The sequence below is a fragment of the Bactrocera latifrons genome, unplaced genomic scaffold (genome assembly GCF_001853355.1).
Source record: "Bactrocera latifrons isolate USDA-ARS-PBARC rearing strain unplaced genomic scaffold, ASM185335v1 scaffold_241, whole genome shotgun sequence".
Classification (NCBI taxonomy): Eukaryota; Metazoa; Arthropoda; class Insecta; order Diptera; family Tephritidae; genus Bactrocera; species Bactrocera latifrons.
Genome location: NW_017535975.1, coordinates 75,132 through 89,538, shown reverse-complemented (window position 1 = coordinate 89,538; position 14,407 = coordinate 75,132). Strand labels below are relative to the sequence as shown.

The window sequence follows — 14,407 nt, the reverse complement described above, 5'->3', positions numbered from 1 at the left end:
CACATATGCAAGTATGGCATATTTGTTGCTCTTTTCGTGTTTGTATTGTTTTTTGTGCCTTCTGATAGGCACATTGACGTTGGCAAAGCTGCCACTCTGCGGTGGCGCCACCACAGGAAGTACTTGGATCTGTTACACACTTCAGTGCGTCGCGTGTGAGTTTCTGCCACTTGGCTGATGTATGAAGGCGACTTCCACCGAAATTTACGAAAATGTTTAAGTGCATAAATAAATGGCATATCTGCGGGAAGGCAAATGCCAATAAAGTAACACCGAATTTGCGAACGAATTACTTTTCTATTTCTCACATTATTTGCACTGCTTTACGTGCTTCATTGAACTTTCTGCACATTTGCGACAGCTTTGTAAGCTGATACCCAATTAATGGCGTTATTTAGTGAGCAAATACTTTTTCTATTTACTGACACATCTTGTCTTAATTTCATCCTTAACTAGATTTAATGCGTTTCCCACATTTATAGTGAATTCCCCACTACTAATTTCTTCATAAAAATAATATTAATGCGAATTTCTAAAAATTTACTGCACATGTATTGCAATTCATCGCAAATGCAAATTGTATTCTGTTGAGGTCTTATCAAAAATACATACGTTTATTATTTAACATGCACATAGTATTCTTTACGCAATAAGGATTAATAAAAAAATAAAAATTCTAATCTAATCTAATATTTTGGTCTCTATATTCAGATTATGCCTATTTTTTCAGGGTCTTTCAGCCTCTCCAATTGACACCGCCGCATTTTCTATCACGTTAGTTCCATGAATTAAAACCTTGTGGACTGTTGCTAGCAAATTGTACTGTGGATACTCTCGGATCAACTTCCTAGCAATATCGGGGCATATTCATTTGAAGTACAGTAGCACAACGACCGATCATCTTTTCATTTAGTCTTGTAATTTCGGCAACCAATTTGGAATTTGAAAGAAATTTTCAAGCCACATTACCATCGTTGGACGATCCTCTACCTCCATCAGTGGGTTATTAGACCCGTCACTCATCTTCTTTAAAGCTCCACTATGCTCGATGCAGTATTGTCTAAAGAAATTTGCAACTCGATTTCAGCATGAAATTCGTCTACAGAAATAATAGCTGGGTTATTCTTTTTTTGTATTTGCTGCTAAAAATTTTTTTTTTTTTGAGTTTCAATGCGCAAAGTAAAAACAACGGATAGATCTATTTCGTTCAGATGGGCTGTTCTCCCTGAAGACTCCGTAAAATCAAGGTTTTTGGACGACCTCGACGAGCACTTTCCGCTAGTTGCTGAAATGTATTTTCGGTGAATTTCAATACAATGAGCTCCTATACATTCAACCAATCCTGTCGGTAATAGGGGATTGAAGATTTTTTCAGATCATAAGGAGTCCAAAAAACATCAATTCAACCTGAAGTGATTCAAGAGATGTGATTTCATCCAGAAAAAACATCGGCCTGGTGTGGTTTGTCAGCCGGTGGAATCATCGGTCCATATTTCTTCGAAAGTAAGACTGAACGGATGGACCATCTGATACGTAGGAGCGGACAACATTTGAAAGAGATGGTCTATAAAAAATAAGTGTTCAAGAATAAAAAAATCGCAAAAAAAATGGTCGCCACGAACTTACAAAATTACGTCATTTCTATTAGTAGACCATATAAATGTACATATACACTAGGCACAAAATGAAATGAGAAATTTCACACTGTAATATCGGGTGATTTTTTTGAGGTTAGGATTTTCATGCATTAGTATTTGACAGATCACGTGGGATATCAGACATGGTGTCAAAGAGAAAGATGCTCAGTATGCTTTGACATTTCATCATGAATAGACTTACTAACGAGCAACGCTTGCAAATCATTGAATTTTATTACCAAAATCAGTGTTCGGTTCGAAATGTGTTTCGCGCTTTACGTCCGATTTATGGTCTACATAATGGCTACGTAAATAAGCAAAATTGCCGCATTTGGGGTGAAGAGCAACCAGAAGCCGTTCAAGAACTGCCCATGCATCCCGAAAAATGCACTGTTTGGTGTCTGTCTCTTATACACATCTAGATGTGTATAAGAGACAGCTACAGAAATAAGCCAGCAACTATTCCAGCTTTGGAAGACAACATTTCCGAAGAAATTCGGGCTATTCCGGCCGAAATGCTCGAAAAAGTTGCCCAAAATTGGACTTTCCGAATGGACCACCTAAGACGCAGCCGCGGTCAACATTTAAATGAAATTATCTTCAAAAAGTAAATGTCATGAACCAATCTAACGTTTCAAATAAAGAACCGATGAGATTTTGCAAATTTTATGCGTTTTTTTTTTTAAAAAAGTTATCAAGCTCTTAAAAAATCACCCGATATATATGCTCTCAAATTTTGTAATCGTCATCGTTGTTGTTGAACCGATTAGTTAATTCCAAAATTAAAGAAAAATCGCGAAATCAGTGATTTTTCAGAAGGCCACACTGACACGATCCATTAAATTAAATAATTCATTCATACAGTAATTTTATATTTACAGGAGTTGAAAGAAAAAAATAAGGATTCTTATACAAAGGTGGTCAAATGAAAGTATAAACTAGAAAAAATACAAAACGTTTTGTTTAAAAGTAATTTCACTAAAACTTGTTCTGAATTACTGCACGAAGACGTTTTGGCATGCTTCGAACCAAATTTTCTTGGAAGTTTTCATTCAAATTTTCATATCTAAGAAAAGTTATTGCTGGTTTGTATGGCGGCTTTTTGAAATTTCGAAGTCCAAAATTTACCACAAATACTCAATTTGTCCTAAATCCGGTGACTAAACTGGTCAGTTCAGTTTTTCGATTAAGCTTTCTTCAAAAAATCGAGTAGCCCGGCCAGATGTGTGTTTGGGGTCATTATGTTGTTGGAAATAAACGACCCCAAATTATTTTTTCCGCAGTTGTTGTCAAACTTTCGCTAAGAATGTCATCATACGAGTATGTAGCACTGATAATTTGTTTGTCGATTTCAACTAAACTACTGACAATAAATTTTGCGGAACAACCCCAAACCATGGAAGAACCATGCTTCACTGATGATTGTTTGCACTGTGTTTTTTTTTTATCAGAAGGTTTACACCACACTGTCTTACGGTTTTTGAACTCCTTAGCTCTAGTTCGGATTAACCGGACCAACTTATTTTATCTCAAAATGTGCTTGGCATATTCAGATATTGTTTGGCAAGCTCCTATTCGCAATGTGACATAGTTTTTAAAAGAAATGTTCGTAGTTTCTGTTGCATTGTACTAATAAAAACATCCAAACCAAAACTTTTGATCAACTTCATCGATGAAATTTCTGGGGTTTCAGCAACTTTTCTTCGTATATGACGCTCAGCGTGTACAAAACCTAGCACTTTGGACTTCCAACGTATTGATTCTTGCATTCTTCATGTTTTTTAAAATACTTCTTGACCCTCCGATCGAAATGGAATATTTTTCAGATATTTTTGATACGTTCTTCTTCCTATCTTCAACAATTAAGTTCCGAATTGCTTCAGTTTTCCGCATTTTTCACTAAGAATAGAACAAAACAATATTCGCCATAACAGAAATTCATTCAGTTTTATCTTGAAATGAACCAGCGAAAATTATACTTGCATTTGACGCGCACTCATAGGCTCTCAGTCAGCGAAGACTCTCCGTCGAGTAAATATTTTTTGCGTTTAAATAATACATAAAAGGAAGTTTTTCTGCAACTGTGTTTACATAACGATGCATCTTCATGATAAGCTTTATGAATTTATTCTGAAGCGGAGATGTAGGAAGTAACTAAATGCTCTGTGGTCGCCAGTATATACTAAGTATATATGACATGCCTAGTATATGTATGTAGTATGTATATGTACATAGAGATATAATTAAAAAAAAATTTAAATTAAAATGAAAAATGTGTGGCTTTCATTTCAATAAATTTTTGCCACGGAAACAATAAAAATATTGTTTTTGGAAGCCAGACCAGAGACAGACAAATGGTTTGCGTACTAAAGTGAATGTACTAGCATATTGACACGTATGAATATGGCATTCTTTAATTTTGACAATTTGCGAATAAATTAAAATATCATAAAATACAGAAATGGCTGACAAAAAATAGGAATTAAACGAAATTTGTTCTACTAGCCACAAAAGCTTTGAAAAGGAGCAAACAGTACAAAAACCATGAAGGAAAATGTATTTGCGAAGACACGTATTGCAATTGAGGTCTGTTTTTTAATTTTTGTTGAAACACAAAATCAAAATACGGCTGAGACACATGGCTTCGTACCATACTACAATTTTCACTGTTTTTCTTAGCGTATAAGAGTGGTATAAAACATTCAATAATGGCAATGATATGATTGGAAAGATGAAGTAAATTCCTCTCAAACGCCACCGGATTAACTTTTACCAGGCGCGGGACATATTTCGCTTTTCCAGTTGGGTATAAAGCACTTCGCCTTCGGATATATACCCGAAGGCTGAACCTTAAAAAAAAACACTAACTTTGTTGCACCGAACTCATAATACCCTTCACAAATGTAAATTTAAAAAATTTATTAAAAAATTTATTAAAATAACGATTCCAATCTCGCAGTTTGTGTGTCCGCAACATGCTATAGTATGCCAATCAGAACTATTTTTTCCTTGGAAAATAATAGTTCATTTGACAACTTTTTGCTATAGTTGCCCAATATCGGCGATTCTGTAAATGAGCAGCTTTTTGGAGAGAAAAGAAAGGGTATACTATTTCTGATCGATATCTTAGATACTGGTCGACTAGTTCGTGCATATACAGACAGACGTACAAGGCTTAATCGGCTCATCTCGTCACGTAAGACTTTGTTACAAATTTTAAAATTATTAATTTATTTTTCTGTGTCAGTCTGTGTCATCCCCCTAAATGTAATCCACGAAACAGTTGTTAAAGTCAATATCCGGCTATTTTTGCTTTCACGAGGTTTTTTTCGGCTTTGCCACTATGTTTGTCTACGGTCGTGTGTTTCCGAGTCATAAGCATTGATCCAAGTCTCATCGCCAGTAATAATACGTTTCATGACATCCCATTAATCGGAAAGCATTCTTTCACAGGCATTAACGCAACGCTGTTTTTCGAAAAAAATTTGTGATTTTATAACCAATCGTGCTTTTTTTCTTTTTCTTAGACCCAAATGATCTTTCCAAATGGTTTTAACTGATCCTTCCGCTCTGATACAAGTAAGGTCTCTGACTATTAATCGTCGAATTTCAAGCACCAATTTCTTGATTTTATTCACGTGCTGATCATCAATTGATGTTGATGACCGTCCTGGAAGTGATTCGACGTCAACGCTTTCTCGTCCCTTTTATATAATTTATACCAATGGAAACCACTTGCTTGCGACAAACAATTATCACTGAATGTTTTCGACACATAAAATAAAATGGAACTTCTTTATTGAATAATTCCACTCATCGTAAAAACCGCCGAATGCACTTTATGTACTTCACAAACACAAGCTTATACTAAATACCAATTATTATTTTGATGTGACATTTGGCATAGATGAAACTGACAGTCATACAAACTTGAAAAAAAAAAAAATAATTCGACGAATGGGTTTTCAGGAGAAATTGAATTAAAAAGTCTTATTAATTTTTGCTCACAGTACACATTGTCTCCAACATTTCTTCTTGGTGTTAGAAACATCGTGGAAAATTCAATTTACCCTGCTCAGAATATAAAAACGTTCAAGTCAAACTTCTCTGAATGTCATACGCAAATATCTGCAATTGGTATAGAAATTTGTTCAGATTTCTAATTTTTAAACATGGTTAGCCTAGAATCTTTATCAGTTGGTAAATTTTTTTCAATATTGGTAAAGTGGCATGAAATAAGGAAAATGTATAATGTAAAGTATATTGGACTAGTAAGAATTATTTAAAAACTGCAAAATATTTAAATACGAGTTATACATTTAAGAAGAGGTGTTCACAACATTAAGGAAAAACTGAAAACGAAAATAGCAAGGCAGAGAGAGGAAGCATCATCTCATATCTGAGAATCATGTGTCATACAAAAGCAAGGAATGTTCTTCTTTTTAGGAAGAAACCACTGCTCAGCGTAAGAGAAGTTAATTTGTTTAAAAAGCTTCATCTTCATGTTTGCTTTTCTTTTCAGGGACTCGAAATTTTGAGGTGTTTCTGGGAAAGCCCGAACGTTATTAGAAAAGTGTATTAAAAGGGTTAACTGAAGTCAGCTGAAATGCTTTACGACAAAAATAACCATGATTATATATTACAAATAAAACAATGAAACCGAATATAGAAGCATACTCTTTTACTCAATGGGAACAATAAAATTATGTATATTGTTTCCTTAGATAGGCTATCACAGTTGAAAGACGCTAAACCAATAGAGAATCTTCGGGTTCTAATTAAAGCCAAAATATCAAGAAAATATTTAACGTCAACAAAAGATTTCATGTGGTTATTCCAACAATCCTGGAAGTCGATTCCTAATGCAGACAATTTATATGCAAGTTGTCAGCAAAGATGTGGGGCTATAACACCAGCTGAGAGAGAAAACGTCAGCTGTAACAAAACAATTTTTTTCTGTAATTATAATTTTGTTCCAATAAACGTTACGTACACTTTGGAAAACAAAAACGCACTGTATTTTTTGAACGCACTGTATTCTGCTTTAAAATCCAGAAACCGTCATCTTCAAATGGTAATCACCTCTTTTCGAAGTTTTGATCATCCATTCGGAAAGTAATAGCAGTATAAAAGAAGTTTTGCTGTAATTTTGAATACAACAAATTGCTTAACCCCGTCTAATATTTAAGTGAAGCTTCTATTTAGAGTAGATACTGAGAAATTTAATGAATTCTTTGGCATTGCTAGTTAAAATCATTGAACCAAGATATTACACTACTAAGCACATACGGATACATGCTTATATCATAATTTCAAAGAACGCTAAGCACAGAGCGAGTATAAGGGAAATAAGCTCCTTCAGTAGAAGCAAAGAAATAAACTACTAACACGAACACCCAAGTAATACTTTCCCGCAAGCACGCCTCATACATATGATATACCGGGCAAAGTATATATCTACATATATGCACATAAACATATGGCTGTCAATATAAGTATATATTTGGTTTATGCGCTCGTAAAAGTTAAAGTTTATACACGACACCAGCAGGCAGTGGTTGGGCAGCATTTGCTTGCGTGCTTGCTACAAAACTTAATTTTTTTTTCTACATACCAACAAATATATATGTGTATACGCGGCTGGGTGCGGCTAAGTACAAGAACTTGATCAATATGCGCTTTACAGCTGATTGCATAAATATCGCTTCAAAGTACGCATTGAAATGTTTCATATTGCTTTGCTGAAGTGTACGTCACGTAGGGGCTCAGCGAGCGAGCTACATGGCGTATGAGTAACCTTAGAGCAGTTTGTTGTGTATTAACTGCCGGCAAGTTTGTTTTCTGTTTCTTTACTGCTTTACTGCAAATATTTGCGCTTGTAAAGCTACACTCCTCCCTTGTAATTTTAGCGTCTCTATAAATCTTTGTTATGCGCTCAAATGCAGACGGTAGAGCAAAACAAACAAAATTCAGCTGGGAGACGTGTCAATATGAAATTTTTATTACCACACGATTGTAAAATTACAACAATGTTCAGTTGTAGGGAACGTCTGTCGCAATTGTTTTCCAGCAAGCGCGCTGTCAATTAGCCCGCTTTCTACACACCAGACATACTCGGCCTCGCTGTGGCAATATCAAGTGTATTACGGCTGACGGAATTATTTTATTTACAACCCTCCGCCTGCTCGTTGCCATAAATACTTAATGTGCAAGCACAACAATGTACAGAGAAATAATTTAATTTTGAATTTTATTATAGGTTTACGCGTCACTTTGCAGACGGCTGACGGCTGACGGCTTCAGGCGAAGGTACAAAAACTTGTAAATTAAAATTACAAAAGTTGCGTTTTTTTTTTTTTGCGAAGGATATGAAGTGAGTGAAAAAATTTCAAAAATCTTGGCTTCGCACATGAGTGCATTAGTACATTTAATTAAATATAAAGAAGTGTAATCTGCACGCAAAAGATCTCAAAGTACTAGAGAGCATTTGCACTAGAAAATGGTGACCATTACGCTACATATAAGCTTTAAGAATTGTGGCAGGAACTAAACCAAAATTTAAAAAGGAATTCGATAAGAAACAGTGGCTCTTATAGTACTTAAGGTTCCGCTATGACCATTCATATAACAACATATGTTACATTGTCATCTTACAGATGACACCACCATAAAATTAATATGATAATATGTATTTACGCATATGGGCAATATTAAAACATAAAATTGAGTCTTGAATTTGAAAGTATAGAATTTAGCGGCTCTAAGAACTTGATTGTCTTTAGATGTTTTTTGATGCAATGGTATATAGACCAACAGGTTTGATCGGTATTTCAATTACTAACAGTCGCCTTGAACTATAGCAAATATTACCATGGATGTCTGCGGAGTATTAAGCCAGTAAAGTATAGTTCGGGTGCAACCAAACATTTTATACCCAAACAATTCGCAAGGAACAAAGCATGGGGAGTCCTGTCAGTTGTAGAAAAAAAAAACAATTATTAATAATTCTTTCTTAAGAATTGAAAGCCGTTATTCCACGAACTCATCAATGGATTTCAAACAGGTTATGTAATAAATATATATTTAAGTATATATTATATTTATATTAAAATCTACCTAGGTCACTCAAATCAGATGAATGATTCAATAGGCATATGAGGCTTAAGACAAAGTTTAGACTGATTTCTTTCATGACCAGCACTAAATAACTTTATACATTACTTCTCTCCTCATCTTAGACATTTATATATAAATCTAGGTGTGACGAAAAAAATTAGGTGAACAAAGCCATTTTGCTATGTGCCAATATGTTGCGAGGGCATAAATATTTCAGTTTTAGTTAAAATGGGGATTGCTTGATTGTCTATTGGCGGTCGTGCCTCCAAAAATTTTTTTAATCGAAAGGTCCCAAATGTGAACTCCCATTTTAAATACAAACTGAAATTTAGTAGAAAGAATGGCATTGGCCATTTGTGAATGGAAAATTTTTTAAAAATGGCTGTGAATCCACTAATCCTATGTACATACCTCACTAAATACTAAAGCTTTTTCAACAAAGCTTGCTCACAGCAAGCCCGTCTAGTGCTTTTCTGCGCTGCAAAAATATGTGAAATTGGATAATTTGATTATGTTAAGATGCGTAAACAATCGATAACTCAATAATGAAACTCGTCAGGAGCATTAAACATTACTCGTGAGATGCCACGGAAAGGCTCCATGGCAGCCGCTGTCAAAATTGGGCTCTATCCACCTTAGAATAAAATCCTGTATCTCAAGAACTACATCACCGATTTCAACCAACTTGTGTGCTTACAATCACACATATTTCTTTCATATATTATATATATAACTATTTGAAATTCATATGATTATTTTATCTTGCGTTATTTACATCGAGATTTTATGGAGATTATATCGAGATTTAGTTACTTAAGGCTAACCAAATAAAATTTTGCATTAGAAGCGAATTTAAGGTATTCCATCTCTGGTCTTAAAATAGTCGAACCGAACAGGTACCTTAACGAAAATCAAAACCATCTTTTTCAGAATTATTTGAATTTAAACTTTTGAAAGTGGATGGTGCTCGAGCTCACCTCTGAACAAAAGCAACGACGAGTTGATGATCTATCCTTTCGCAGGACAGTCGGATCCACCTTACCAAAACATACCCTGATTTTTTAACCAGTCAAAAACTATCAACTCGGCAAAATTATGTCGCTACAATTGTTTGGAGATGGCCAAGCGTAATAAACCCGCGCTTTTGCGTTAATATGTGACAATGAAGAAAACAAGGCTCCATCATTTCACTCCAAAATCTAATCGACTGTCATCAGAGTGCACTGCAAACGATCAAAATTCTCCAAAGCGTGGAAAACGCAACAGTCGGCTGGCAAGGTTATGGTGTCTGCATCTTGGAATGTGCAGGGAATAATTTTTATTCATCAACATAGATTTTTATGGCGCGAATTTAGACCATTAAAAGGACGAAATCGAAGAAAAAGAAAGTGCCGTTTCACCAAAACCAAGCACCTTGTCAGAAGTCAGTGAAGGCTGTGGCACAAAATCCAATCTTTGGGCTTTGATTTGCTTCCGCTACCAGCGTATTCTCTAGATCATACTACTTCCTGTCGAAAGAATGCTCGATGGGAAGAAACTTTCGTCGAATGAAATGGTGATCTTCGAAACAGAGGCCTATTTTAAAACAACGGTCAAATAGTTCTACTAAAATGGTATCGAAAAGGTGGAGAGTGCTATAATCATTTTATCACCCTTGAATAGAAAAATCATAAATAAAAAACAATTTTGTCAAATAAAAACGTGATTTACTAAGGTTGATCGGAAAATTTTCAATTGACCTCTTATGTACTCAATAATTTATATATTTTTATTATTATCGCTTACCTTTTCGTTATACGCGGTCGCAGTGGCCGCATAATCGCCAAATAACGATCAATACTAATGGCGACCAGCGTGTACGCGCTCACCAACACCGACACCGCCTGCGAGTAGTTCACCAAATTACACAGCACCGTGCCGAATGGCCAATGTTTCAAAATGAAAATGGACACAAACGAAAAGGGCACACAAAAGAGCGACATTAATATATCACCGACCGCCAAATTGGCTATGAAATAATTGGTAACGGTGCGCATGCGTGGCGTCGACTGCACAATATAGCACACGGTGCCGTTGCCCAGCAGCGCAAATATAAATATCGGAATGTACAACAAATAGACGATGGTCTTGAAGTAGGCCGTCGACAGCGCGGACACATCCTCAGTTGAGTCATCACACATTTCGGCGGTCATATTCAGCTCGCCAGCCGCCGGCGTCGTTGCGGTCACAGCAGCCGTTGCCGAATTGGCCGCGAACTCGCCAATAGTTCTCATAGTCGCAGTAAGCGTTGATAACACCTGCACCGAAGCACTATCAGCGATGGCGTAGCTGCTTTCGTTGTACGCGAGCGGCGACCGTGCCACCAGCCCCGCGGATGTTGCGCTTGTCGCCGCCACGACACTCTCACTGTCGTTGAGCAATTGCTGTGCAGATGCCGATGTTATAAAGTAATATTCATTGGCGCTCTCGGCGCTATCGGCGTTGTCCTTGGTTAGGCCGCTGGATAGGCTGTCATTGTGGCTGCCGCTGCTGCCAGCGCTGTTGCTGCTTGGCATACTTGCCACCACGTCTTCGACGACATAGCGCACGTAGCGTTGCAGTGTGCCGCCGGAGTTGTGCAAATGTGGCAGGATGCTGCGCACCGCATACTCGCGTATGAATGACTCCATGCTGGGTTTTAAATTAAAGTATATGTCAGGGTGTGTAGGTATGTGTGTATATTTGTAATAGTGTAAAAACACCTTTGTTTATGACTCGTTGCCGCCGTTACCGTTAGTAAATTTCATGCCACAGTGACCCAGCTCTCGTAATTTATGGTTGTTCGGGGAGTTGCCACTTGTGCGCGATTAAGCAGAATTTATTAGCTTAATTATATGTGCGTGCATATATTTTCTTAGTATATGTTGTGCTTGCCACATGCCTCTGAAGAAAACTTATCACTCTCACTATTGTTTTTATGTACCTTATTTAAACGAATTCCGACTGCTCGCATACTTTTGTTCATATGGGCCCCTACAACGATCGCATAACATTAAGTTGACTGGCGTAGCGGCTGTCAGACAACTTGCAACACAGATTTCTTGCTGCTATTTTCTTTGCCACTTTCGCGTAGAACTTGCACCTTCTGCGCTCGCAACGTGTTATTTAACACAACCGCGACACTTGTGAGTGACAAAAGCCGCAAACACTCAGCACTTCCACTCACATTTTATTTGCACACACTCGCTTTGTTGCTGTGTTCAGTTAGTTCTTTCATTTTGTTTGCGAACTTTGTAATGCCAACTGCACATATGCACTCACTTACGTTGTTACAACAATAACCAACTAGTTAACTTTTCAACCGCCGTGTATGTGTAAGAGTGCCGGAGTACTTGCCACACTTTGTTGCTAAGAAAAGTTTGTGTATTCGTTTCGGTCGTGTAGTGGCAATTCCTGTTGGCAATTTCGGTTAGTTACCACATCAAAATTTCAGTTTCCGCTGGCTGACTCTGCCATTCATCGACAACAGACTAAAGTTGCTGCTCATTTCGATGCTCGCTTTTTGCTTACTAAAGTACAATTCAATTTCCTAGTATTTCAGTATAGGTTACGTTGGATTTCTCTATGATTTATGGTTTCAGTAGGTCGAGGCACCTACACACATGCCAGTAGAGTTCGACACCTGCAATTAGCAAAGATTTATTATTTTTACACATGGAGTGAATAAGAGGCGCTATACATTTTTGTTTTAATTTGTATGAAAAATGGGTAATCGTGCATGGCAATGGCTTTTTACATGATCATAAATATTGAAATTTCGAACAAATTCACAATTTTCTAACATATTGAATTCAAATAAATCTCAAAGTGTTAGCGTGCCTTTTAGTAATCTACGAATGCTTTCCAATTAAGTAAGGGTGTGAATACAAAGCATTTGCCAGATTAATGGATTTTATCGATAATTGAGAGAGTCTTGAAATTATTACAGGTTAAGCCACACAGCTCGCAATAATACTGAAACCCTACTTTTTTAAAGAAAAAACACAGAAACTTCAAATTTAATGGATAATGTTTATTATGTATCAATCGAAAGAACATAATTTGGCATTTATTATTTAAAGATTATCTCTCTCAAACGTTGGCCGCGGCTACGTCCAATTTTCGACGACTGGCGAACGACATGCGTGATGTTTTACGCTAAGGCCTGAATCGAAGCGAGATTGTCCGCATAGACTTTAGATTATAGATATTTTATATACATACTATATTTATATATCCGTCGTGGCGCCGTGTTGTTGAAACCAAATGGCGTAAAAGAATCGCGGTAAAGATCGCTATAATACTGCATTTTTGCATTTTACATACCCATCGACCCAGAAATGGGTCTCATCGCTGTGCGAAGCCGTGGAAATACCTTCGGGCGTGGGAAATTTCCATATTAGACAAGTAAGAAAAGGTTGCGTGCTTAGGAAAATAACTCATCCACGGACCGATATATGCGGCATAAAGGCCTGATTTTATCAATTTTTGGCTTGACGATAAATACTCTCCATTATAGAGTGGGCGGGGATATCACCAATTTTCTGACTGTCAGAGCAAGTGCCGAAGAGATTAGTTCTGCGCACATTTGGTTGATATAACAGAAAGACGATGAGTTTGCCACCCGGATTTCAACTCGTCAAGGCGTTCTGAACATTTTTATATATGTATAATCCATATCTATCTATATTATTTTGAGTTGATAAAAAATTCACTGAAATGGCCCTTGTCATATGCAGTTTTAAAATTATCGAAATATTTCTATAACTACGACAAGTTTCATAGAATATACATTACAAATTCATTGGTTTTTTTTCATTTATAAAACACAGCTCGATTGTCAGTAATACATGGAAATGAACTAGGCATTGATTGTGCCCCGGATATGTGGTAACTGTAATCTAATTTAAAATGATCGAAAGCGATTCGTTTTTTCTATGAGCACTGTATACTGAATATGAGAGCACCGAATTTATGTTTTCTCAATGAAATTAAGTGGAAATGTTCAACAAAATTACAAATTGTTTCGGAGGTTTCATATACCGAATATATTGATTTCCGTTCAATTGCTTGAATTCCTGTATGACATTGTGCTTTACATAATCGAATTCACTTTCGGGTATTAAAAAATAATTAACGAGGAACAAGAGACTAGATATGTGAAGTATGTTAATTTGACAACCAAGTTGGGTGCATATTGTTCAGTATTACTAACAACTGGACCAACAATCGCAATTATTTAGTTTTATATTAAACATGAAGTATTCTATTCCTCCCCACATACGACCGAGATTTGGACGAGAGTTAACTACTTAAGTGGCTAAGATTAACCCATTAATGACAACGTATGATGTATCATACGCAAAAAGAGCTTTTTCTAAAAATTCGTCAAAAATCCGAAATGAAATAAAAGCTTTTCATATTTGCAATGTGAGCGAGATAAAAGGATTGTTGCATTAGAAAAGCTTTTTAATTGTCGCTTAAAGCTCATTTGTTTACAATTTTCGCGCCAATTTATGTAGCATTTTTTGGGAAAAGTGAATAATGCCTCGAAGGCGAGGTTTATATTTTTATAAATAGTAAGCGAGGAATTTGTATAACTTAAAATGTGCATAAACTTAAAGCTAAAACCCTCC

The 14,407-nt window shown here is 36.4% G+C and overlaps 1 protein-coding gene across 3 annotated transcripts in view; it reads right to left on the bottom strand.

The window, feature by feature from the left end:
- Positions 1 to 14,407, bottom strand: part of LOC108969146 (neuropeptide Y receptor) — a 229,298-nt gene that overhangs the window by 149,482 nt on the left and 65,409 nt on the right. For all 3 annotated transcript variants that reach the window (XM_018933695.1, XM_018933696.1, XM_018933698.1), the window contains exon 2: positions 10,539 to 12,414. In XM_018933695.1, the coding sequence (XP_018789240.1) occupies positions 10,539 to 11,422 (884 nt within the window). In that variant the 5' untranslated portion in view covers positions 11,423 to 12,414. The remainder of the gene's footprint in view (positions 1 to 10,538; positions 12,415 to 14,407) is intronic.